Source organism: Aspergillus pseudonomiae (assembly GCF_009193645.1).
Source record: "Aspergillus pseudonomiae strain CBS 119388 unplaced genomic scaffold BDV37scaffold_22, whole genome shotgun sequence".
Classification (NCBI taxonomy): Eukaryota; Fungi; Ascomycota; class Eurotiomycetes; order Eurotiales; family Aspergillaceae; genus Aspergillus; species Aspergillus pseudonomiae.
In genome coordinates, this window is record NW_022476014.1 from 353425 (window position 1) to 378609 (window position 25185).

Here is a 25185-nt window from a genome sequence, read left to right on the forward strand (position 1 = left end):
CGCAAGACCTGCCTCGGCGAGTTTAGTATTAACTAGCTCGTTGCGTTGAGTCAGTTACAGGTTCAAGGAAATACTGCACTCAAATAACATCCCTTCAATTTAGTCATTGATACTCGGGGCTATGCATCTCTCAAACATTTGTACATACAGATCACGAGACCAGATACAACCCTCGACAGGGATCCCTATCTCTCTCCTACTAAGGTCAGCAACCCTCACCAATACGTCGCCCACTCACTCTCCCCATTAACCACCTTCACAAACTCCTCTGCAATAAACCTGTCCGTCGTCTGCGACGGATGCAGCTCGTCAAACCACATGAAGTTCTCCTCATCGGGCAGCCGAACACAATCCTCGCCATCGGCATTACAATGCTTCACGAACCCGGTCACATTGGCACCCACGTCTCCGAACCATGCATCCGGGTTATAGTAGATATCAGATAACTACCGAACCATCAGTACCGCCATTATCGATCAATCCCACACCACAAGCGTCAACCCAATAAAAAAAAAGAAAATACTCACCAACCCATACATATCCATAACAGCAACCCCAGCCCCCGGATACCTATCGGCAACCTCGACCTCAAACGGCGTCCTATACCTCAAAACCTGATTCACAGTAACCACCTGCTCCCACATCCGGTAACTAGTCAGGGTCTGATTCGCAGGCTTATCCGGCCACCACGAGACGCTCTCCACGCCCCCATCGCTCGGCAACGCATACTGCGGCGTCAACTGCAACGGAGCCAAGTTCATCACCACAAAGTACCGCGCACCGCTCTGATAGACGCGATCCAGCGCCTCATACACGCAGTCCACGTAATCCGGGATGGTCCTCCCCCGGACCTGCGAATCAGTCAGGAAGGCATAATTGCCGAGATCGTTCGTCCCGATCCAGATGGCGTAGACGGTGTCCTCGGCCGGGATGTCGAGGAACTGGTTCCCCTGCGCGTCGACGTATTGTTTGTCTGCCAGGAAGGCCGGGATCTCATACTCCAGGACCGAGGGGTAGGAGATGTTCAGCCCGGACATGGTGCGCGGCGTGATTTTGTTCGAGCAGGCGCCGCCGCTGACGGCGTAGTTGTGGCGCGTTGCGTTTGTGGCTGTCGCTACGTAGTGGCCCCAGTTGTAGCCGCCGGAGGCAGAGGAGTTGGACTACGTATGGTTGGGTTAATGAAGATTGGACTTGGGGGGTGATGTTGGTTGTGTGTACGTACCACGGGTTGCTTCCAGCCTACTGGTGGTGCGGATGCGTTGTGCGCGTAGAAGTACGATGCTCGCGTGTCGTCAGTATAGCTGTCGCCGAAGGTGACCAGGTTCTTGAATTCTCGTGGGCCCCATTTTTGGGTAGACTTTGCTAGGGCTAGGTCTTGTGTTGCGGCTAGGATGCCGAGGAGGAGGACAAGGGTCTGCATTGCGCTTGAGGGTGCTTGTGGATGACAGTGGGCTCTAGGGCATGAGGCGGGAGGAAGGTAAATAAATATAGGAAAATATAAAGCTGCATTGCTAAATTAAAATACCCAAGCTTTACGGGCGTGGCTCCGGATCTCCGAAGTCTTGTTTACGATGCGGGGAAATGGCTGCCATGACTGGACGGATAAATGCAGTCTCTATAGAAGGGCAAAGGATCCACAAGTCGGTGAATTGGAAGGTGAGGGGTATGCTGCATGATTCTATTTATCCACGGAACTTTTACACAGTCTGCATTGATCAATGCTTCCCGTCGAACTCATTCACCGTCAAGCGTTGGATGCCCCCTTCCAGCCACTCCAGGGGCGCCACGAACGCCATCTGGCTCCATGATAATAGCCGGTTTTTGCCGCCAAATACCAGTGCCTCAAATCGTCCGACGAAGCCCTCGTTGACCCAGACTCGACTACCACCGATCATGTCGGTCTGGATAGTGATGTGGCTCTGCAATGGAACTGTCACCGGTTCGTGCGTTGAGGAGGTCTCGTTTCCCCAAATTCGTCCTGGGTAGCTTTCGTCGAACCCGGCTGTTTCTTCTATGGAGCGCAAGGGATATTCCCATCCGTCTGAGACAAAGACCAGGTTGCCATCTGGTGATAATACTAGGGTGGAGTCATTCGACGACAGGATGAATGGACCGGAAACATCAAGAGTCAACTCGTAGTTCATCCCTTTGCTGCCATATCCTAGATAGATTTTGTCGCTGTTTGCATTCTCCACGGAGTTTGCCCAACTGAGCAGTTCATGGGCATCCTTATTCTCGCGAGGAATCTGTCTGTCTAGGTTCTGAGCCACGGCCTGCGACGTCAAGAGTTCCATGGTGTCTGACAAAGTGGATACATCGATACTAGGTCCACGATTTCCAGCCCACGCCCTCGCGGCGACAACGGGAATGCCATTGCGGATGGCATAATAAGACTCCAATTGTGTCGTCGCATCCGGCCCATTGTCATTCCATGCGGCCAGAATGGCACCCTTGACGGGCTTCGGGTCAGGCTGCTCGGTGACGTTCACGGGGTTGAAGAGAGCCGGTGTCCACTGCCATCCATCTCTATCCGCGAAGTTGAGTACCCTGGAGTTATTGAAGAAATCGGGATACGGGGCGGGAAATATCGGCATGTGGTCATTTTTCAACGACATGTAAGCCCACCAATCCTCTGAGTTAATAATTTCGTAGCCCTCTTCGGCCAAATCGACGGGGTCGGATTGTCCGTACTGCCAATGCTGAATAATGACATCCTTTGAAATGTTGCGGGTGTCGGATGGTTCGTATGTGCCCCATATCCGAACTGTCTTGCCGGCCGTTTGGTCCATGAACTCCGCCATGTCGTTGACAAAATCAATGTAGTCGTCTGCTAGTGTGGAATCGTACTCATCAGCACCGATATGGACCTCCTTTGTTTGAAACCATGGCAAAAACTCCGTCCAGATGGACTTCACCAGGGGAATGGTCTCAGGATGGGATAAATTCAACAGGTCTTTGCTGTCTAATGCCAGTTGTGGCTTCCATTTTGTAATGAATAAACTGTGGCCAGGCGCTTCGATTTCTGGGATAACCGTCACTCCTCGTTGCGCACAGTGCTGCTGAAGGTCCTCAAAATCTGCCCGAGAGAGTGTCTCGTTTGGTCTCTGCACGAGTCCCTGTAGCTCCGGGCTCTCCGGTCGCAAGGAGAACTGTGCGTACACATCTTGCCAGGTCTCATTGTGGCCACGACTCAAGGGGTAGTTGTCACTGGTGTGGTACTGAAATTCCGACAGCTTGAAAAACGACGCATACGTGCATAGGTCCTTGAGGTACGATGGCGAGTACCATTTCCTCCCGGCGTCTAGTAAGAAACCTCGCGTGGGATACGAGGGCGCATCAACCACCTCACCCGATGGGATCGGATGGCTATGAGCTATCAACAACTGTTGCAACAAAGTTCGCGTTCCCCACCACATTCCTCGAGCGCCTGAGCCGCGGATCGAGACGCGTCCCGTTTGGACCTGAAGCGTGTAGCCCTCTTCCGTGGGATCGCCATTTTCATACGTCAGCGCGCCTTGCGAGCAATCTAGTCGGTCTAGAAAAATGCCTGTTTGGCCTTCGGGTAGCACCTCAACCGGATGAAGATTCCATGACTCGCCCGTTAGTTCCTCCAAGTCCTGGCGGAAGGTGTTTGCAAATTCAATCGCTGATGGTGGAATGAGTGTCAAACCATTTTCGTCTCTGTCCGACGCGAAACTATTCGTGATATAGATATTTCGGTCGATTGTGGCAATGTCGAACCCGTCGGGCTCAGAGCCCAAGCTGGTCCATTGAACTGGTGGAAGGGTCTGCAAGGCCGAGACAGCTGCAATCAGTGAAAGAAAACTAACTGACCACATGGCTGACGCTTGTTGTGAGAAGATGCTTGGGACGGGTGAACGTGGGTGAGTTATACTGTGCTAAATAAACCCACCCCCGGAAATTCCCCAGACGATCGACGGTTGCATTCCGTGGGGGCGTATCGACTGATCGGATTTTCTCCACGTTGCATCCCGATCGCAACCAAACCAGACGCCAATGCTATTGTTCCTCACAAAGGTGACATTCCTCTCTGCTTGGCCTTCTTAGTCATTTCGCTTGCGGCCATTTGTTGCTTGTTATTGGCTTGAGAGACTTCCTTGGCCGGTCGGACCTCCGATGCTTTCTGTTCCCTCTTGCTCCACAGTGCCTTTGTGTCAATGATAAGATGCAACAAACTCGGTTATATCAAGGTGTCACTGCAATCTCCATTAGTACGATAGCCATGAGATAGTATGTCGGGAGTAGTATGCTTTGAGCCGTGATAATCCAGGCATTCAAATGGCACAACAGCGACAAAACGGGGACAGTAAATCAGAAGACCTCAATTGTAGCAGAATGAGCTCGTTGTAATCGCATGAACGCATATCGCAGTTATACTCATATGTAGTCAGGAAACGTGGTAGATAGGCATTGTGAAGAGTGAATCTTCCCAGCTGCCCCCACGGCCTCTAATGCAACTAGACTATTCGAGTATAGCGTATCTTGCAGCAGGGTAACAATCTCGCTAAGACCCGAAGGCTGTGGGAAATAGCATCAGAGATTTTTATATGTCTGTATGCATGACCACACACGCAGGATGTTTCTCTCGTGCAGTAGTCACCCTTGAGTAGCATCACCTGTGGCCTTGTAAGTCCGCATGGGCTTTCTCTACCCTCGAAATCAAGAGATAACGTTTGACTTTAGCCATGCATGAGTCTTTTGTTCCCAGGCATGACATCGACGGATGAAATGGCACCGGAAAACAATTTCGCAGACATGGTATATTGATACCATAGTGATGCAGCGATGATGGTCTGTGAAATGTTAATATCATTGCAGGTGATGCTTCCTCGAACTTCTTCGAGCGCTCTTTTTGGTAGCGAATGGGTGAGTGAGGTCAGGCTGTATGCCCTCCTTTCATTATCCACGTTTGATAAACATGAGAAGACACGACATGTTCATCACCTCTATAACCCCTGATTGCGTTCATATGTGTCTGTCTTTCCAATTCGAAAGTCTCCCCTTTGGTAATAGTAGTTCAGGAGGGTAGAGGAGAGGTCAGGGAGTCAGGGACTTCCCAAACCCAGGTGGCACGGCAGGGTATATTGCGAGGGTGCCCCTGAGATGCGTGACTTACGACGGGAACAACCACTCGGTGTCTAGTGCATAAGAGTGAGGCAATTCCTTACACGACATAGTGGAAAGGTTAAATCACTAGAGGTTGAAGGTTGCGTAATCTCCTGATCGCGGAGATCGTGTCTCGGTGTGGAGCTTCCTCGTCTAGAAGCCCTCAATCGCAACTATTTGCAGCGATATTCAGAACGACAAGTATACCTCGCCAGAATAGTTCTCAGTGCATAGTATTTGTAATCATCGGGCGGTTCGGACAAGACAGTCGAACGATGTACCCAAGGCTCCACTCCCACCCTCAGCACATCAAGTACCAAGAACATTACTCCGTAGACACGGCTCAAAAGTCCCACTGTTGCCAGATCACATGCAGGATATCCCCCTGGCACTGGCAACAGAAGTCATGTTTGTGGATACATTAAAGGTGCGATATAAGACTAGCAATCCTGCGTTCTTGGAACGCGGGGGCAATACCCTGATCGACCGCACCTTCACTGCGGCATTAAATCAATGGCAGCGACAAGATCGGCATTGCCATGCCAAATGCGGCTTAAGATCTAAACCCTTAATTAAGAATAACTTGGCAATGAATATTCTCGTCGTGCTCTGGGACGGCTCTGTTTTCCGCGGCGAAGAAAAGCATCTTAGGGAAGGCTTTCTCAGCGGGTGGACTCCCCTTACCTCCGCTTTCAAGTGCTCTAGACTAAACACGTTAACCCTCACTTTATTTCCCGTTCGGGCAAAATCTCCATGTAGCGTACCTATTCTTTCTCTCTGGCTAAACTAGCGTTGCCAAGTAGGACCGGGTCGTGGTTTCGGTCTTTGCCCTGCACGCTTGAATATTCAAACCGGGCATAAGACTATAGTAGCTGAGCATAGCACCAGCTAGTTACCCCAAGCTTTTTCATTATGTAAGGGGATGTCAACATCCATGCAGATACCATGTTGGGACCACATACCATGGCACTATGATATACCAACTAATCTCGACTCCGAGCAGTGCCGTGCCAAGAGATACCGACCGTACTTTCAACCTCCGAACCATCCGAGACAGTTTCATGTCAAGCGGCAGTTCAAACAGAAATCCGTCAAGGTTCACCGTAGGTCGCAGATCCCGAGCCTGTCGTAGTGCAACCGTTGGATGCGTTTGAAACGGGCTCAACCTTAAAAGATTAAAACTGAGCATAGGAATCTGGCAATTCGGTAGGGCGTGGAACCCCTGAAACGACCTAGGTACTCGTCCCCACTTCCACGCTCCTTAATTCCTATTTAAACCCTCTTAACCCCATTCACTTGGGGCTTTTAGCATGGGGGTCCATGAAAATGTGACATAATTGCCATGCACTCCCACGTATCTCGGGTTAATGTGGATTGAGCCCAGAATGGAAGGTAGTATTCTTCTCGGACCCTGAATCTGGCTAAGGCAGCTAAGCGTTTCAGATAGGGCGCCCCTTCCTTAGCTAATGGGTCTGGGTTGATCTGCCTCATGACCCCCATACAAAGTATGCTCGGGTGGAGCGCTGAAGATACTTGCTTCTATGCTATCGAGGGTGATGCGGCGGTTTTGGCCTCGGAATTTTCTCGATCTTAACTTACTTTTCCTGTAGCATGATATCTTCTCGCCTCAGATCTCCTAGCCCGTTGCAGCCATGATCTGCCTCATCTAGTCTAGATCTCGAGACCCCACGGCCGTTTCATTTACCTGATTCTTGCCCAGAAACCGTACATATTACCGTTATTGGTGGTTGACGGCGTTTTTCAAGCCATTGCCAGATCTATAGCCGCTGACTCATTGTATCAAGTGCCAGCAGCCAAGACCACGATGGCGAGGAGGATAGATGTATCCATCAGAAACAAATTAATCGATTGGGTAACAATGTAACCATTAGGAAAGTCCATTAGCCAATGCGAAACGCCATGATCAGTCGATTACCTTTTTGTCAGGGTCATACAATGTATAAAACCAGGCCTAAGACCGGTGCCTTTTCGTATCCAGATCACTCACTCCTTTCTTTCCTTTTTTATCTTCTCCCTCCTTTTCTCCGTTCAGGATGTCATTCATTCAACTCGTTCATTTCTTCGGTCTTTTGACCTTGGCTGCTGGCAAGCCGGTTCTTATTCCGAGGCAGGCTTCGGGAGCGCCGCAGGACGGTGCTCGCAACCTGATCGATGTTCAGCTGCAGGCGCTCGGAAACTCGACTGTGAAAGCCTTCATCACGAATATTGCCGATGAGAATCTCCGTGTTGTCAAGAGGGGTGGTCTCCTCGATAACGAGCTTCCCACCAAGAAGGTGGCTGTGTCTGGATCTGGTAGGTCCACATCTTCATGTGCATATCAGCACAAAATGATTAACAAAAGAGAAAAGGTGGCAACCCAACTTTCACCGGTGCAGAAGTCGACTACATCAACTCGCACCTGAATGATGACGCCTTCATGGAACTCGCCCCGAAGCAAACAATCGAGTCCATCTTCGACATCGCCGACTCCCACGACCTGGTTGCCGGACAGAAGTACTCCGCGATTGCGGACGGCAATCTCGAATACACGAAGCTGGACAACCCCAAGAAGTTCTTCGTCGTACCTTACACATCCAACACCATCGACTTCGATGCTCCCGAGGACTCTGCCAACCGCCTTGCTACCCGCGCCACCCTCGAAGGCTGCAGTGGCGAACAGAACAAGCTGATGCAGGAAAACCTTGCACAGGCCGCCAAGATGGCCGAGGCCGCCGCTGCGGATGCCCGCGACGGTAGCAGTGGACTGTTCCAGAAGTTCTTCAAGTCCCAGGACGAGGCTGACAAGAAGGAGGTTGCGGAGCGCTTGGAGGCCATTGCCAAAGAAGCAACATCCAAGGGCACATTGAACTACTACTGTCAACCATCGGCGCAGGATTCCTGCGGCGGCAACATTGCGGCCATTACATACCCAACACTAAACCGTGTGGTCAACTGCCAAGCATATTATGAGACGCAGCAGGTGGTGAACCAGTGTGGATATCTGGATCAGGCGGCTATCTCGCTCCATGAGTTCTCGCATGCTACCAGCGTCTATGCGCCGGGTACGGAGGATGTTGTGTATGGGCTTGATGGTGTGCTTCAATTGAGCACTGCGCAGGCCAAGAATAACGCCGATTCATTTGCTTACTATGCTAACAGTAAGTTCTCCTGCCATTGGGTGTTTAGGAACTTCTGCTGACTATCTTTGTGTAGGTGTTTTCAACAACTGCAGTGCTGATGGTAACCAGAATGGAAACCCTGGTACTCAGCCCGGCTCTTCGACTGGAATGAATAATGGAGGTGGCTTTACCATCCCCTGGGAACAAGGAACTGGTCAAGGAAATGAGCAGGGAGGTAACCAGGGAGCCGGTCAGCAAACTGGTGGCTCAACTGGAATGGAAAATGGAGGTGGCTTTACCATCCCCTGGGGACAAGGAATTGGTCAAGGCAACGAACAGGAAGTTAACCAGGGCGCCGGTCAGCAGACCAACCAGGGCGGCATGGCACCTTGGGGACAGCAAGGTGGCACCGCGCAAGGCACCACACAGCCCGGATCCGAATGGCCCGCTGGCTTCGACAACCTTCCCTGGTCCTTCAACAACCCTGAGCAGGGTGCCCAGTCCAATGGCGGTCAATTCTCCAACGAGTGGCAGCCCGTTTCGAATGAGTATGAGGAGGTTTCGACTTCCCCATCTGGTTATTTTCCCGTTGGTGCCTTCGAAGCCCCCGAGAGATCTCAAGGTTTTGAACTTGGTGAAGGAAGTGGCTGGTTCAAGAGGGATCAGTAGGTCAAACGATGCATTGGCCCACCGGTGACAATGGTGACAACATATCAAGTTTGTATTCGTATAGGTAGTGACTACTAGAAAGGCAATTATAATAGAGAAAACATGATGCGAGCCGTCATCGAAGAGCAGATCTCAGAGAAACAGAAAAGGCTAAGTAGAAAACAGCAACTGGGGCAGCACAAGGTCAGCCACCATCGGCGGTGAGATTCAGAGAAACAAAAAGCAATACAACAGAATAAAACACCAATACTCAGACTCCATTGTAGATTTGGTGTCCCGCAAGGGTAATATCCCCCTTGTGAATATCCTTAGGGTCCACATGGTCTGCTTTGATGTGACGCGCGGTCAAAGCAAAGCGCAATTTGTTGTCAGGAACAACCTCGTGCTAAACGGTTGTCAGAGTTCTGAATTTATCCGTGCTACCTCATACCCATACCTCATAGTATCTCTGAAGGTTTTCACCATGCATTACAACCATATCTCCATGGTGGAGATCCAGTTTAATGCACGGTTTGGCCTCGCCTCGGGTGCGGTTTCTCTTAAAGAACTCGTTCCGGCGCTTGTCATACTTTGCCTGTGTGATCACTCCATCCTCGAATTCGGTTTTCCATGCCTGCCTTTGTGGCTGAAACAAACAGCCTGGAAGCACCGGATCATTCTCAAGTAGAACGTTCCTGCTACTCTGGCCCTTGTAGTATTTGGATTTCATACGGATCTGCATTGTAGAGCGAGCCCCCAGTGATAGTGTCGCAATGGTGGGACCAAGGGACGTTTCGCCGTCGTCGTGATACTACCGGTATTAGCATCAGCTCTATATATCTTTGACTACCTTTGTCTTCTGCTCCACCTTGGCATACATAACCTCGTTGATGGGTGAAATTGAGATAGTACTTACTCCGATCTTCATCTCCGCAAAATAACCCAGCACTAGCATTTCATTCGGCGGACAGAGCGTCTGTCCAACCAGATGCACAGCTTGTTCCGTTGCCCACTGTAGACGGCCGAATGCATCTAGAACTACCCCAGGAGCCTCGTCGAAACCTTTGCAATTCACTGGCGCGACATACTTATACGGGTTTCCCTAAAACGACGACATCAGATGATGTTGACCATACGAATAAGACCTCACCGAGCCAAACTGACGTAGTTTACCGCAAAGTGCGCGGTAAGTGTCCCAGTGACTATAGAGAGATTTGTTAGAAGCTCGCCGTGAGACATATGCCATTCATGAAAAGATACGGCAACTTACCCACGGCATTACTCAAAGGAAATCTCTGCAACCCCAGCTCAGCCAGCTGCAGTTGTGTAAACATCGTGTTTGGTCCGTTGGGGCATTCATTTATGTCTCTATTCGACACCAAGTGCGTGATGTGACCGACTCCTGGGATAGCATAGACTAGCCTCCTATATGGAGCTAGTGAGTCATCGTCAATGACGGGAGTCATGAACCTGTCATCAGGAATAAAGGCTCGCTTCATGGGAGCAATTTCGAGGGTGTCAATTACAGATCGTAGCGACACAATTGGCATTTGTGTCATCTTCTCAAACGTGCAGAGACACTGAGGCTGGGCCGAACTAGAATTATCATCGTCGCTACACTTCCAGCCACTCCAGTACTTTCGTGAAACACACTTGCGGCACTGTGGGCATACAATGCCTTTCCAAGCCACTCTACTGGTGGCTACACTTGCATCATCTTCGTCAAAAGTGCTAAGAAAATCTGGTATCAGGCTATGGTGAGGTTTTATGGTAGGGTCTGGAGCCATCCGATAGCTCAGGAACCTTTCATGGTAGGTGAGATTTGCGGGAGCGGCCGATGATCCAATTTTAAAGAAACGGGTGCAAGATGGCTGTAGACACATCCAGCCTTGATGAAATATCTGAAAGCTTCTGTGGCTACATGCATTGCATTCGGCTGAGTTTGGTCTGCTTGCAAAATCGCGTCCTCCCAGGGGCGGTGGCGATATCGACTCTTTGTTTGCCCACCAGCTCTTGCTCTGGAGATCTAACTTCTCATAGCGCACCTTTGCAGCTCTATGATTGTCAACAAATTCAAACCAGATGTTCGTGATACGGAAGTAATCCATCACATTATACGGGTGCGGGACCGTCCTTCCCAAGACTGCGTTCTGCTCCCCTATCATATAATGAATAGAGGTCTTTCACACGTTTTGGACACCGTATACCTACCAATGATAATTCCGATAGGAACTTTCTGCTTCATGCTGTTCAGGAGACATTTCACCAGAAGATCTTCCTGCCCTTGGTCCTTGACGTGAACCAAATCCCCATTCGCGTTCCTAGAGCATGAGCCTCCACTACAAACAGGTGGGGGATCTTAGCGTGAAAATGACTCGTGGCAAGTCGAAGGAATTGCACCTACATCCTGGTTATCACAATTTCTTCATCGATGTATGAGCGTTCTCCCGAGTCGCGACTAATGAGAACCCCCCATGCCAGACCATCTTTATGATATATGCCACCTTGAACGGCTCGGAACCATGGAAGGGTGTCACCTAACTCCGAGCGGAACTTGATACATTGGTCAGAAAGAAGCATTAGTTATGGGGCAGTATCCAGCTACGTACATTTGCCCACGCTGGCGGCTTCCCATCAACGGTAGGAGCCAATGGGCCTGAAGCCGCTGTTGGAGCCCTCTTCCTCTTAGAAGGCATATTTCTCTGGAACCTGTGTATATTATAGGATCTAAGGCCTCCTTGGGTATCGGGGTTTGTGATGATTCGGGTATACAGGAGTAATTAATAGGAGAACGATAGAGATGAAGATATTCATATAATCGTTAGATACGGTGTATTTAGAACAAGAAACTGTCACTGTGATGATCATTCGCCGGTGAGGTAATTATCCGCTGATTGGCGTCGTATTGAGTTTAGATCATACTACGTCGGTTAGAGTAAATCTTGAGTCAGGATGATCTATGGATATTTGGTACCTTGAGTATAAAGTGTAAATTTGGGCTTTCCCGTCCCACCGGTCCAAGGGGAATGAACAGAAAACACCCTGTTCCGTGCACAGCCTAATTATCCATTCCAAGGCATTGTTATTGCGCAGCGAAGCAAACTGAAAGTGTCTGGGTTCTGTTTGGTCGCTCAAACCACACATAACGTGACTTTTGTTCTGCTGTTCATCCACCGACCGGGGACTAAATCGAAGTTCCAGACAAATATTACCAACTTTATCAAGACCAACACGCAATTTGTTGATGAATTAAATCCATTAAAAAGGTTCCACTATACCGACTAACCAATTATCCTTTTTATATGAGATAAAGCTCTGGATTATTGACTAGTCCGATTCCGAGATACTATTATACTGCCTTTCTTACCGCTCTTTTTACTGCCTGGAATAGTCTTTGAAGACTTTCAGTTCTATATCTTTACAGACCACTTAGCACTAACACCCTGTATTTAGAGGCCACTAGTACCCCGTCGTTAGGGGCCACAATACTAGATCTTTAGATTCCCTGTGGCCCTAGTTTAATATCAGCATACCGGGAGTAGTAGTAATTTTTAGAGGTAGTAAGACACTATTTTTAGGGGCCGGTAGTAAATAGATTTAGAAGTGCGTGGTAGTCGTGGCTTTATGTAAAACGCTCAGATTTCGGGAAGAAATCTCTAACGTAGCTGGTATGCAACCTGGTAGATGCTGTATTCCGTAATAAATGGCATATTTTTAAATATCGATATCTTAACCAATATATATTCTAGAGATTTAGAATTTTATTTATAGTCTATTATATACTATAAGAATGTACCATTTAATTTCTAGATTCTAATAATTATGTATTCCCAGAGTAATACAAATTACTGTGCATTTTATAGTATTATTTGTATATAGCTGTAATTCATATTTCTAGAAATTTGTTCTTATAGATACTCAAGATATATATAAGGGTTATATATACTAATACTATATCAAGTTACTAAGTATATAGAATATAAGCTTGGTGAGATATTGGTGTTCAAAAATATGTTATTTTGTATGCAATACAGCATCTACATTACCAGGTTGCTTACCGGCTATGTTATTCCGGCACTTCGATTTAGTGGGCCGTATCCACCGTTACTACCGCTTTTTGTTTATACTACTTCGTACGACATGCTACTAGGACTATATGACACTACCTAATAAGCAAGTAGCTTGAGATTCTTGAACTACTACTTATCAGCAGCTCGCTTCTGATATCAGGTGGCGGCAATTTGGTGCCTGAGGCACCAATTTATATGCCCGTCAGGGGCTTGATTTCATCATTCAGCAAGACCCTCGGCTCGTCCAAGATATCCGAGGGCCATCGTATCCTTCACTAATCATTATCTGCCGAACTACACAGCTTCGACAGGTTGTATGTGCGACAAAGGTATGTTCAAAAGGTGAATTTTGAAGGATTAGATAGTTCGGAATGCCCGAATCGGCATCATTAAAACAGAAATGTATGCATGGAGTCCGAACTCGTACGGAGTAGTATGTAGAGACGCCAGCCGCGGCTCGGTCATTTCTCTGGGCTTGTCAACATTAACACCTTCAATGCGCGATTGAGCTAAGCTTTCCCCGCACCGGCGTTGCAGCGACCCCCGGCCCCGGCTTATTATTCTACTCCCCTCACGTCCTATTCGCCTCTCCGTTCTTTCTCATACCTAGCTCTTCGGGTTTTCTTTTCTTTCTCTTTTCTTTGCATATATCTCAATTGTAACACAGTACCCTGCCAAGATGGTCTTCACTCCTCATAAAGGGGCGGGAGAATTACCCGCAATTCCTGATAACATTCCCATCAGCGAATTTATACTCAACAATCAATATGGAAGAAATCCGCTACAACAGTCAAGAGACCCCTTCACTTGTGGAATTACTGGAAAGTCCTACTCAGGAGCCCAGGTGGCAGAGCGAGTCGATTATCTCGCTCGGGCACTGGCAAAGGAGTTCAACTGGACCCCAAATAAGGGTACCGAATGGGACAAAACGGTAGCAGTCTTCAGCGTGAATACGGTACGTTCGGAAAAATAAATCTAGAGTCATTCACGTCTAATCATCCCCTCGCCCAGATTGATACCCTTCCTTTGTCCTGGGCGACCCATCAGTTGGGAGGAGTTGTTTCGCCCGCCAACGCGGCTTATTCTGCGCCCGAGCTGAAGCATCAGTTGGTTGATTCCCGAGCAAAAGCTCTATTCACTTGTGTCCCCTTGCTGTCCACTGCCTTGGAGGCGGCGTCTTTGGCTGGATTTCCGAAAGACCGTATCTATCTGCTTGAGGTTCCCGCCGAACTCACCGGCGGTGCAAGCATCCCTGCCCAATACAAGACCGTCTCGCAACTCATTGAGGCAGGAAGATCATTACCGAATTTGGAGAGGCTCAACTGGAGCGCTGGAGAGGGTGCTCGCCGAACCGCATTTTTATGTTATTCCAGTGGAACATCCGGCTTGCCTGTATGTGCACAGCACAATCGATTATGGATCGAGGAATACTAACCCTTCATCATAGAAAGGAGTGATGATTTCTCATAAAAATGTGATCGCAAACGTTTTACAGATCTCCGCTTTCGAGAAGACCCACCGAGATGCCCTCGCCGCACCAGGAGGCCCCCAACATACTGAAGTCGTGCTGGGCCTACTCCCTCAAAGCCATATCTATGCCTTGGTGGTTATGTGTCATACTGGGCCCTACAGAGGAGACCAGGTGATCGTGTTACCAAAGTTCGAGCTGAAGTTATACCTTGCTGCTATCCAGAACTTCAAGATCGGGTCTCTTTTCTTGGTTCGTACTGTGCTCAGTCGCTGTAGGTTTCTGTTACTGATATATTTACCAGGTTCCCCCCATCATCATCACCATGCTCCGAAACCACGATGTTTGCAGCAAGTATGACCTCAGCTCGGTGAAATCATTGTTCACTGGAGCAGCTCCTCTGGGCATGGAAACGGCCGAAGATTTCCAAAAGTTGTATCCCAATGTTACAATTCGGCAAGGCTACGGTAGGCTTCAAGTGTGCAGCAACAAGATATATGCACAGTTAACTAATACTTCTCTACAGGCCTAACCGAGACATCCACGGTCGTGGCCTCGACTCACCCCACCGACGTCTTCCTTGGCTCCTCTGGTACTCTTATCCCTGGTGTCGAAGCACGCATTGTTTCCCCAGAAGGCCAAGAAATCACAACCTACGACACTCCCGGTGAACTTGTGGTCTATAGTCCAAGTGTGGTACTAGGATACCTCAACAATGAGAAGGCTAACAAAGAAACCTTTGAAAACGGATGGATGCGCACTGGTGATGAAGCAGTTTTCCGCTTGGGCCCTAAGGGAACTGAACATGTGTTTATTGTTGACCGTATCAAGGAGTTAATCAAAGTCAAGGTTTGTTATTCCATCCCATGGCATTGCAAAACTTGAATGCCCCCGCTAATAGAAACTACAGGGTTTGCAAGTTGCCCCTGCAGAGCTGGAGGCTCACCTACTCACACACCCTGCCGTCGCTGATTGTGCTGTCATTGCTATCCCCGACGAAGCTGCTGGTGAAGTTCCGAAGGCTATCGTCGTCAAATCGCCATCGGCGGATAAGGATGATGAGAAAGTGGCACAATCGATCAAGAAGTATGTGGAAGAGCACAAGGCTCGGCACAAGTGGTTGAAGGGCGGTATTCGCTTTGTCGATGCTGTCCCCAAGAGTCCCAGTGGCAAGATCTTGCGTCGTTTGCTTCGGGACCAAGAGAAGGAGGAGCGCAGGCGTGCTGGAGCCAAGCTATAGATGGTGTAAACGGCCGGTGGGCCTGTACATTACCGGATCCGGTTTGTTTTGCCTTCTGTTGCTCCGGCATAAAAGCTCACTGCGCCCTCTCCATCCCAGCTTGGCTTCTTCCTCCTTGATAGAATTGTACACAGTCAAATTTCACAGTTAGATAAAGAGTATATAGCAATTTTCGGAATACATAAATATTGAAGATCGGCATTAGTCTGTCCACTGATTGACGAATCTGTGGGTTGATCGCCTCTGCACGCGTCGTATAGTGGTCACAGGAGTCGATTGACTGCCTTGAAACCCCCTGTAGCACATAGTCAATAGCATTTCTAGTGTCAGGAGGTGGGGTGTGAGACATATTAGTATCTGCCTCCTGGTTTAACGCGAGCAGTCTTTGATTCACTGATCAAAGTCATATTGAAGGGCACAGTTTCTTCTTTTGGTCACAATACGGCGCCAGGGCGAACCAAATCAAAACGCGAACGACGAAGTGAGTTTCAAGAGTTTGTCGCTATGATCGAGTTTCAATCGCTGGCCCTTTTGGATGATACTGTGACTGAGCTTGTTTTGAACGATACGGCAACAATCGACACTGAAACCCTGCATCTCCAGCAGGAAGATATCATCAAGAATTTGCGATTCTATATCCGAGAGGATCAGGGATTTTCGGTGTCGATTTCATAGGTCCTTATATACTAGTCGTAAGATTTCATAGCTAGTCTTGATTAAATAGAATTTATTATTTACACTCAGCATCCACGTGTTTTTACTGTGTCATCGTAACTTTTTGCTAACTTAATCAGTATGTTTTCGCTGTTCAGTGGCATGTACAAATGCGCTTGATCAATTCGGGCTATTCCCTATGCTAATATATATTTACTTCTAGATGCGCGATGCGGGAGCATGTTATTGCTAGTAACGCAGCCTTGAGTGTAGCAGATCATGTGAAGGCACTGGAACGAACCCTTGACCATCAAAGTAAAACAGATACTATTTCGATTGCCATAAGTTGCCTGGCCCACATTAATATTTTGGAACATTCATGGTGGTTCGTGAAGCACTGCGATTATAAAGCAATCGGAGACTTAGGCTCTGTTTGCAGTGTTTGACTGGAGCGCGGGGAGAATTTATCGAATTTCTAAGCGCGGGGCCTTATCGCCATAATTTACTGAGCAGCTAAAAATCTCGCAGCTCGTCAATTGTTGCAAAGATTTTTCTTTTTTTGTGTCCTGCGACGTACATGACTGAAAAGGAGACTCGTTATATATAAAGTCCCTTGATCCGCAGTGTCATCAATTGGATCTTTCCCTCACATTATAATACCCCTCCAAGGCAATAGTACTTGGCGTTTTTACGATACGATATAACCTACACAATGTCTTCTTCTCAAGATCCCCACCGCGAGGCGGAAGATGCCTACGTGGATGCTGACGAGGCGGAGGAAATCTTCCAGCGCGATGAGGATCACCCCATGGATTCCGAGGGCGAGGATGGCGACGAGCCCATGACCTTCGAGCAGGAGGAAATTACCCTAGAGAACGACTCTTCCGCTCATTTTGATCTTCACTCAGACTCGCTGTTCTGCATTGCTCAGCACCCTATCCACAACTCTATTGTTCTCACTGGCTCCGGCGACGATACCGCATACATCTTCGACTCCACACCAAACACCGAGCGTCCTCTTCTCCCACAAAGTTACGAGTCGAACCCTCAACCGAAAAAGGAGCGGGAATCTCTGCAGCCCATTGCAAAGATTGAAGGTCACAAAGATACCGTTAACGCTGTTGCGTTCACTGAACCCAAGGGTGAATATGCCGTGACCGCAGGTCTGGATGGCCAGCTGCGCGTATGGCGCGATACTACCCCCCAGTTGACTGGTCAGGCTTGGGAGTTTGTCGCAGAGGCGCAGGAAGTAGAGGAAATTAACTGGCTTGCTGTTTGCCCGTGCGAGAAGGGCGACGAGGAGAACAGCAATGTCATTGCGATGGGAGCAAATGACGGTAGCGCTTGGGTATTCCGCATTGACCACAACGACACCGCTCAGCCCATCACGATTATGCAGACCTTCTTCCAGCACACCGGATCCTGTACCGCGGGTGCCTGGACACCCGATGGAAAGCTGCTCGCGACTGTCTCGGAGGATGGCAGCTTTTACGTGTACGACGTCTTTGGCGCTGCTGCCGCCGCCGGTATCTCTTACTCTGCTGGCACTAGTGCCGTCGTCGGATTGACTCCGGAGGACCAGCGGTTTGCAGTTGATGGAGGACTTTACTCGGTCGCGGTTGCGCCCGGTGGTGGATTCGCTGCTGTTGGCGGTGCGGAAGGTCAAATCAAGATTGTCGGTCTTCCTCGTCTTGCGTCTGGCGGGGCAGCGTCTAAAACGAAGGGCAAGGCTGCCGCCTCTCAGTCAACCGGTGCTGCTGCTGGTACTATCCTGGCCTCACTTCAGGCCCAGTCTGACGGCATTGAGACTTTGTCCTTCTCTTCTCCTCCTCTGAGTCTTCTCGCTGCGGGCTCGGTAGATGGATCGATTGCCCTATTTGACACCGCCCACCGCTTCGCTGTCCGTCGTCATATCAAGGAGGCGCATGAGGGTGCCGTAGTCAAGGTTGAGTTCCTTCAGAGTCGCTCTGCCCCTGCCTCTTTGCCTCCCCGTGGTCCGATTGCATCTGCTGCATCTGGACAGGGCCAGCCGTGGCTTCTCACTTCCGTCGGCATGGACGGTATCGTAAGGCGGTGGGATGCGCGCGGTGGTACTGCAGCTGCCGCACAGGGTCTGTTGAAGGAATGGAAGGGCCATTTGGGTCTCACAGAGAACTCGGAGGGCGAGCAATCCGGTGGCATTATGGCCTTTGCCCAAAGTCTGGATGGAAAGCGTGTTGTTACGGCCGGTGACGATGGCATCTCCTTCGTCTTCGAGGAGTAATCTAGTCAGTCAAAAATGAATATATCGATTAGCGCGATTTTCCAACCATATATGCTTCAACCACCGCCCCAGTTAACAGGTATCGCGAGCCAGCGCATCACGTAGTACAGTAATTACTAAGCTCAAGTACCATTCTACAACAAACATATCCCGCACCAGAACGAAGAAAAAATACAGTCTTGATATAACGAAAACCAGATAGATACTATGTACACCGGACAAATTCCAAACAACCCAAGCGCCGACTGTAGAGCAAGGGCGCGCGTCATGACCATCAGAATACTTTATTTCCCGCTCGTCCGAGCGTCCCCAGCACAGATTCACCACATCACACACCCCCTTATATGAAACCCAAATGCCGCAGCCTCTCCTGGTACGCAGACATCGTCGCCTGCAATCCGGGGTATCCTCTTCTTTGTAACCCATTGATATCGGTCAGCGATTCGTCGAGATCTCCCTTCCGTTTTCAATGCATTGACTTCAATTGGGCTGGTTTAGTGGTGGCCCTCGCCGTGGTGGTCATCGTGCTTCATGAAGACGGCCTCGTATGCGCAGTATCCGGCGAAGGCAACGCTGGCAATACCGAAGCCGGGGAAGATACGCTTGAAACGGTTGAAGCGGCTGAAGGGGCCGGTGTATCTCCAGGTCTCACTGCGGATGGGTTAGTAAGGGCAATTGCAGAGGGATCACGCGTGAGACGCACTAGCGAGCCCAGGGGTCCTTCTTTGCCCAGACGGACCGGGGCGAAGCAGCGGCCTTGAATTCCTTGAGGTCGAAACCGGTGGGGTTCGTGCCGGCCATGGTGAGCGGATGAGACGGAGGACTGAGAAAAGTCGGTGTCAATGGGTAGGCGAGCGAAAGTACAAGAGGTTCGACACCCGAGTCCGCAGGTTCCGGGGTACAATGAGGGGCGGGGAGCAAAACGGGACACGATGACTTTTGATTGAATAAGCGGGAGTGGGAGCGAAGTTGAAGCTGTACTGGAACGTAGAAGTTGAGGCTTGGCGCGCTAGGCCCAATACGGACGGACCCAAAGAAGCTGTCCGCCTTCTCGACTCGACTTGTGAGCGCCTTGTCTGTCCAGCGCGAAAAAGGCCCGACCACTGAACTTGCCCAACCCCCCCTATCACATTTCAGATGCAGGGCGAGCTGTCCACGTTACAGTCTACAACATGCCACCTCCTGTCGGCAGATACGGGCCTACTGGCCTGAGCGCCCCCTACACACACTTACAACAAGCCCACCTTCAACAACAACAACAGCAACCTCAACATCATCCGGCCCATGCCCAGTCGGCTAACACAGCTCTTCCGCCTCCCTCCCTTGGCGGCCATCCTGGTTTCGCCGCCGGGAATCCGAATACCAATATCAATCCTTTTACACTGTCCGGAACCGGAATTACGAACGGCATGTCGGTCGCTGGGTTTGGCGCCGCAGATGGCGGCGGCACAGGTCTCGCCAGCCATGCGGCTCAGATGGGCTTCGCGAGAGGGGCCCAAATGCAGCAACAACAACTCCATCAAGCTCATGACGGCCGGTTAGCACTCGATGCCAAAGCGGGCGCCGTGAAGACAAGGATACGGGATGTATGGAAGCATAACTTGGCCCAAGAAATGGCCGTGCTACGGCAGTTGGTGGAGAAGTATCCGTATATTAGCATGGTGAGTTCGCGACTGGGTGGCTTCGGGGGTTTGGATTGCCAGACGATTCTCGGGGCGGCAATCTTCGCCTACTTTCTGAGAGGTAAAATGCTAACGATAACTTAGGATACCGAGTTCCCCGGTATCGTTGCACGTCCTATTGGAGCGTTTACGAACAAGGCGGACTACCATTACCAGACCCTTCGGTGCAACGTTGATCTCTTGAAGATGATTCAACTGGGAATAACCCTGTTTTCTGCTGAAGGAGAGGTGCCCCCACCCAATGCTACGGATGCGAATGGACAGCCCCTCGGGAATAGTCTGGTGCCGGCCCCCTGCACCTGGCAATTCAACTTCCGGTTTTCGTTGGAGGATGACATGTACGCACAAGAGTCTACGGCCATGCTCGCCAAAGCTGGAATTGACTTCTCCATGCACGACAAGAACGGTATTGACCCTTTCGAGTTCGGTGCGCTTTTGATCAGCTCAGGCCTCGTCCTGCTGGATGACGTCCACTGGGTGTCATTCCACTCCGGCTATGATTTTGGCTACTTGATGAAAATCATGCTCTGCAAGCCTTTACCGGAGAATGAAGAAGAGTTCCACAAACTTCTCAATATTTTCTTCCCGTCGCTGTACGATATTAAATACTTGATGAAGCATGCCGGACGCAATCAGGCCGTCAATGATACTCCTCTGACACCAGCCGCCGCTCAGATTCTCACCAACCTTGGTCAAAAGTCTGGACTTCAAGATATTGCCGACGAGTTGGGTGTCAAACGCGTGGGCATTGCTCATCAGGCGGGGTCTGATTCGCTCGTCACCGGTGAAATTTATTGGAAGATGCGACAGTTGGTTTTCAACGGCAGCATTGACGAGTCCAAGTACTCTGGACAAATCTGGGGGTTGAACGGTCAGATGCCAGCATTGTTGTATCAGATGCCTCATCAGACACCCAATCTCAACGGGGCTACAATTTATTCTGCTACTGGCACGCCGAGCACACCCAATGCCGGTACACCTCAGCACCAGGGCCTCGGCGCACTGACGCCTGGCGCTGTCGGAGGAGTCTTGGGACAATTTCAAGTTGGGAAAGCATGAAAGTCATATAGCTAGGATCTCATTTGTCAATGGGTGTTAGATTCGGTTGGGGAGTTTATGATACGCTTTGCATCATTGTTCCTCTGCATCTTTCCCTTTGTTTGGTCTCTTTGTATAGGCTTCGTGTCTGAAATTTTACAGGGAACTGTCGAGTATTCCCCCCTCAGGGATGCTCCAGATCCCTGGACACTATTTGTCTTATTTACCCTTTACCTCGTTCACAGCGATTGCTTTTCTCTCTTTCTCATGGCGGGGGTTGCGGGATGGATACGATGTGACGGATGTACATAGCATGTCGCACCAGGGCGGTGCCTCTATCTCTTCTTATCTTTTTGAGTCGCATTTTCTTGTTTTTTAGGTCTCACATTTCACGGTTCGTCGCCTGAGATGCTTCACATTGTCTGGGAGACGGGTGTTTGCGAAGGGTGTACGGTGTTTGTTATATGGCTGGAATATGATTCTCGTTTCACAGGCGTGCCTTTCCTTTCCAATTGCATACTTGGGTTCCCTTATTCTATAGCCGTAGATAGCATAGAACCGGTTGGGCGATATTGTAAGGATGTACCTAGTTTCTGTGACACTACCAATTGACAGATTGACATATCATATCCGATGGGAACACGTCGCCAGGTGGCGGATCGGCAACCGCCAGAGGAATTGAACCCCCCTTACGTGGACAGTGTGACCAAGTGGAAGACCGCCTGTCATGATAGAAGTAAACATATCCGATTGCTTCCCCGCTTTTTAACACAAGTCGTGATCCGAGTTCCAACGCATGCTTTCGCCGCTTTAGATCAAGGCCGCTATACCGGATTCAGAAGGGCGATCCGGGTCTTATCGCGTCGTGACTTATCGGCTTCCCCAGGTTATCAAGTGAGGCAGCTGAGTGCGTTGCAGAACCCAACCCTCCTGCAGCTTAAAAGGCAAGGGCCCCTTCTTCGTCATGGACAGTTTTTTCGTGTCTTGTGTCACTTTCTTGCATTCTCTCTCATTGTGGGTTACACCGACATTTATACCCGGGGACTTTTCCAAACTATATAGCCCGGTAGACGACCTCCCACTTCAACAACCCCAATAACCCTACACAAATTCTCGCAACTATTCGACGACTTACATAAATCATGGTCCTCGACCGGCTTCAGCAGCTGACCTTGCAGGTCAGCGCTTCGTCTCCTCCCCCTCACCCGTTTGACCCCCTATCAACGGTTGAAATCGACACCGCCGTTGCTCTCATCCGCGAAGCACATGGCAAGGTCAACTTCAATGCCGTCACTCTCTGGGAGCCGCGCAAGGCGGAGATGATGGCCTGGCTGGCCAACCCTGAGAAGACTCCCCGCCCTATGAGAGCTGCTGATGTTGTTGCAATTGCGCCTGGCGGCAAGATCTACGACGGAGTTGTTGACTTGGACCAGAAGAAAATCATCGAATGGAAGCATACCCCCGGTGTGCAGCCTTTGATTACTATGGAGGACTTGCAGGAAGTCGAACACTTTGTTCGCCAGGACCCGAAGGTGATTGAACAGTGCGCCATTATTGGCATCCCAAAGGAGGACATGCACAAGGTGTACTGTGACCGTAAGTCTTCCCAGGTCATACGGAGTAGAAGGGGAGAAATAGGCTATTTCTTGAATCAACTAACACATGTTTAGCCTGGACAATCGGCTACGATGAGCGCTTTGGTACCGGGGTTCGCCTCCAGCAAGCGCTCATGTACTACCGACCTCACATGGATGATTCCCAGTACACATATCCTTTGGACTTCTGTCCCATCTTCAATGCCGAGACTAAGCAGATTATTCACATTGATGTCCCACCGGTACGCCGGCCACTCAGCAAAGCGCCCCCCAACAACTACCACCCTGCAGCGATCGAAAAGGAAGGCGGATTTAGGACAGATCTGAAGCCCATTCACATCACCCAGCCCGAAGGTGTGTCTTTCGAAGTCAAGGGACGGCACATCGAGTGGCAAAACTGGAACATCCACGTCGGCTTCAACTACCGTGAAGGCATTGTACTTAACAACATCACTTTCAACGACAAGGGTAATGTTCGCCCTATTTTCTACCGTCTGTCACTCGGAGAGATGGTGGTGCCGTACGGAAACCCAGAGCACCCGCATCAGCGCAAGCACGCCTTCGACCTCGGCGAATACGGTGGTGGATACATGACGAACAGTCTGTCCCTTGGATGTGACTGCAAGGGAGCGATTCACTATATGGATGCGGCATTTGTAAACCGCGCTGGTGCTAGCACCATCGTGAAGAATGCTATCTGCATTCACGAGGAAGATGCAGGTATTCTCTTCAAGCACACCGACTTCCGGGACGAATCGGTCATCGTCACCCGTGGTCGCAAATTGATCATTTCCCACATTTTCACCGCTGCGAACTACGAATACTGCGTGTACTGGATATTCCACCAGGATGGTACCGTGCAGCTGGACATCAAATTGACTGGTATTCTCAATACATATGCCATGAACCCCGGAGAGGACACCAAGGGTTGGGGCACTGAGGTCTATCCTGGTGTGAACGCGCACAACCACCAGCATTTGTTCTGCTTGCGTGTTGACGCGAACATCGATGGACCGAACAACACGGTCTTCCAAGTCGACGCTGTCCGTGGCGAGGGTGAAGTTGGAAGCGCCGAGAATAAGTATGGCAACGCTTTCTACGCCAAGAAGACCAAGTTCACCACTCCCCTTGAGGCGATGTCCGATTACGATGGCTTTACGGGACGGACTTGGGAGATTGCCAACACGAACAAATTGAACGCTTACAGCAAGAAGCCCGTGTGCTATAAGCTGGTCAGCCGCGAGGTTCCCCCACTGCTCCCTAAGCCGGGCTCATTGGTCTGGAAGCGAGCTGGTTTCGCAAGACATGCCGTCCATGTTACCAAATGTAAGACTCCCTTCCCTGCTCTCTACATGCTTACAGATGAATGCTAACTCTTATAAAGATTCTGATGACCAGATTCACCCTGCTGGTCGCCACGTTCCTCAGACTTCTGGAGAGCCGTCGCAGGGCTTGCCTGCCTGGATCGAGGAAGCCGGTGCAAATAGCTCCATTGACAACACGGATGTTGTTCTGTGGCACACCTTCGGACTCACGCACTTCCCGGCTCCTGAGGATTACCCTATCATGCCGGCAGAGCCTATGACATTGCTTCTTCGCCCTCGTCACTTCTTTACTCGCAATCCTGTACTGGATGTGCCTCCTAGCTATGTTAGAACGCCTTCTCAGATTGCAGCTGGTTCTTCGTCCTGCTCGTGCAAGAAGAATGATGGCTCTAGCGTTTTAGTTTAAGTTTCTACTCTCTTTCATTTCAAATTTGCATCATGGCATTATTCTGCGGCGGTTTTTCCTATTGGATACCTGCGATTGGCGTTTTCTCTTGTGTATAGCTTTGATATCTTGTAAAGCTCCAATGAACCGTTTCTTCTTCTGACTACTACTAGAACTTGCTAAGGACATTAGTACTACTTATTGTATACCTTATCTCGAACCTGGAGCTTAAAGTCTCGATGCGTTTTATTGAGCTTTGGGACGAATAGGTCCGTCACTCAGTGGCCCAGTAATAGTCCGTCACCTCTAAACTCCTGGTAGCAATAATGGACGATTGCTAGATCAAATGGCTGTTAGTGAATCCCGTCAGGTATGACAGGCGGTGTAACGTCAACCCTTCGATGACTCTAAAATTGCAGTGTGCGGCTCTAAACTAATGACGATTTAATCCTCGCTTCACTCCTCTATTATCGAAGCATCACTTGAGGATCAAGCAAAGGGAAAAAACACTTATCATTGGGATCATTAGCAAATTGCTTCGATTGGTGCACTACGAAAACAATACGTGTCC

General features: G+C 49.8%; 7 protein-coding genes across 7 annotated transcripts; 4 read left to right on the top strand and 3 right to left on the bottom strand.

Annotated features, from left to right (window-relative positions):
- Positions 1–215: 215 nt before the first annotated feature.
- BDV37DRAFT_270618 (glycoside hydrolase superfamily) lies at positions 216–3839 on the bottom strand (the record flags this gene model as incomplete). The annotated part of the gene is made up of 4 exons (XM_032084589.1): positions 216–446; positions 528–1160; positions 1223–1324; positions 1743–3839. The coding sequence occupies 4 exons, from the start codon at positions 3837–3839 to the stop codon at positions 216–218; spliced, it is 3063 nt and encodes a 1020-aa protein (XP_031942951.1).
- Positions 3840–6535: 2696 nt separating this feature from the next.
- Positions 6536–9075, top strand: BDV37DRAFT_90396 (Deuterolysin metalloprotease family-domain-containing protein). The gene is made up of 3 exons (XM_032091412.1): positions 6536–7440; positions 7497–8285; positions 8341–9075. Exons 1-3 carry the CDS (start codon positions 7182–7184, stop codon positions 8913–8915), a joined length of 1623 nt encoding a protein of 540 aa, XP_031942952.1. The 5' UTR covers positions 6536–7181; the 3' UTR covers positions 8916–9075.
- Positions 8753–11703, bottom strand: BDV37DRAFT_293093 (uncharacterized protein). The gene is made up of 8 exons (XM_032089322.1): positions 11504–11703; positions 11299–11447; positions 11106–11233; positions 10165–11052; positions 10059–10096; positions 9811–9996; positions 9352–9705; positions 8753–9300 (listed from the first exon to the last, which is right to left on the bottom strand). The coding sequence occupies exons 1-8, from the start codon at positions 11588–11590 to the stop codon at positions 9166–9168; spliced, it is 1965 nt and encodes a 654-aa protein (XP_031942953.1). The 5' UTR covers positions 11591–11703; the 3' UTR covers positions 8753–9165.
- Positions 11704–13643: 1940 nt separating this feature from the next.
- Positions 13644–18589, top strand: BDV37DRAFT_293095 (uncharacterized protein; the record flags this gene model as incomplete). Its single annotated transcript, XM_032089323.1, has 7 exons — positions 13644–13919; positions 13976–14356; positions 14412–14684; positions 14737–14899; positions 14959–15281; positions 15343–15652; positions 17055–18589. 7 exons carry the CDS (start codon positions 13644–13646, stop codon positions 18587–18589), a joined length of 3261 nt encoding a protein of 1086 aa, XP_031942954.1.
- Positions 18590–18748: 159 nt separating this feature from the next.
- On the bottom strand, positions 18749–19513 carry BDV37DRAFT_244928 (NADH dehydrogenase [ubiquinone] 1 beta subcomplex subunit 3). Its single transcript, XM_032081608.1, has 2 exons — positions 19293–19513; positions 18749–19240 (listed from the first exon to the last, which is right to left on the bottom strand). The coding sequence occupies exons 1-2, from the start codon at positions 19388–19390 to the stop codon at positions 19084–19086; spliced, it is 255 nt and encodes an 84-aa protein (XP_031942955.1). The 5' UTR covers positions 19391–19513; the 3' UTR covers positions 18749–19083.
- A 160-nt stretch (positions 19514–19673) lies between these two features.
- On the top strand, positions 19674–21524 carry BDV37DRAFT_90459 (CCR4-NOT core DEDD family RNase subunit POP2). Its single transcript, XM_032091413.1, has 2 exons — positions 19674–20250; positions 20356–21524. Exons 1-2 carry the CDS (start codon positions 19762–19764, stop codon positions 21328–21330), a joined length of 1464 nt encoding a protein of 487 aa, XP_031942956.1. The 5' UTR covers positions 19674–19761; the 3' UTR covers positions 21331–21524.
- A 773-nt stretch (positions 21525–22297) lies between these two features.
- Positions 22298–24762, top strand: BDV37DRAFT_90481 (peroxisomal copper amine oxidase). Its single transcript, XM_032091414.1, has 3 exons — positions 22298–22905; positions 22980–24230; positions 24289–24762. The coding sequence occupies exons 1-3, from the start codon at positions 22452–22454 to the stop codon at positions 24633–24635; spliced, it is 2052 nt and encodes a 683-aa protein (XP_031942957.1). The 5' UTR covers positions 22298–22451; the 3' UTR covers positions 24636–24762.
- The last annotated feature ends 423 nt before the right edge of the window (positions 24763–25185 follow it).

Bases quoted from the DNA above. Each gene is read 5' to 3' on its own strand.
- BDV37DRAFT_90396 (XM_032091412.1), top strand. From the start codon at position 7,182: ATGTCATTCATTCAACTCGTTCATTTCTTCGGTCTTTTGACCTTGGCT. The intron at 7,441-7,496 runs GTAGGTCCACAT...AAAAGAGAAAAG, and splicing joins GGTGGCTGTGTCTGGATCTG to GTGGCAACCCAACTTTCACC. The intron at 8,286-8,340 runs GTAAGTTCTCCT...ATCTTTGTGTAG, and splicing joins ATTTGCTTACTATGCTAACA to GTGTTTTCAACAACTGCAGT.
- BDV37DRAFT_293093 (XM_032089322.1), bottom strand. From the start codon at position 11,590: ATGCCTTCTAAGAGGAAGAGGGCTCCAACAGCGGCTTCAGGCCCATTG. The intron at 11,053-11,105 runs GTAGGTATACGG...ATTATATGATAG, and splicing joins TCCTATCGGAATTATCATTG to GGGAGCAGAACGCAGTCTTG. The intron at 9,997-10,058 runs GTCAGTTTGGCT...TCGTCGTTTTAG, and splicing joins CGCACTTTGCGGTAAACTAC to GGAAACCCGTATAAGTATGT.
- BDV37DRAFT_90459 (XM_032091413.1), top strand. From the start codon at position 19,762: ATGCCACCTCCTGTCGGCAGATACGGGCCTACTGGCCTGAGCGCCCCC. The intron at 20,251-20,355 runs GTGAGTTCGCGA...ACGATAACTTAG, and splicing joins AGTATCCGTATATTAGCATG to GATACCGAGTTCCCCGGTAT.
- BDV37DRAFT_90481 (XM_032091414.1), top strand. From the start codon at position 22,452: ATGGTCCTCGACCGGCTTCAGCAGCTGACCTTGCAGGTCAGCGCTTCG. The intron at 22,906-22,979 runs GTAAGTCTTCCC...ACACATGTTTAG, and splicing joins GCACAAGGTGTACTGTGACC to CCTGGACAATCGGCTACGAT. The intron at 24,231-24,288 runs GTAAGACTCCCT...ACTCTTATAAAG, and splicing joins TGCCGTCCATGTTACCAAAT to ATTCTGATGACCAGATTCAC.
- BDV37DRAFT_244928 (XM_032081608.1), bottom strand. From the start codon at position 19,390: ATGGCCGGCACGAACCCCACCGGTTTCGACCTCAAGGAATTCAAGGCC. The intron at 19,241-19,292 runs GTGCGTCTCACG...ACCCATCCGCAG, and splicing joins AAGGACCCCTGGGCTCGCTA to TGAGACCTGGAGATACACCG.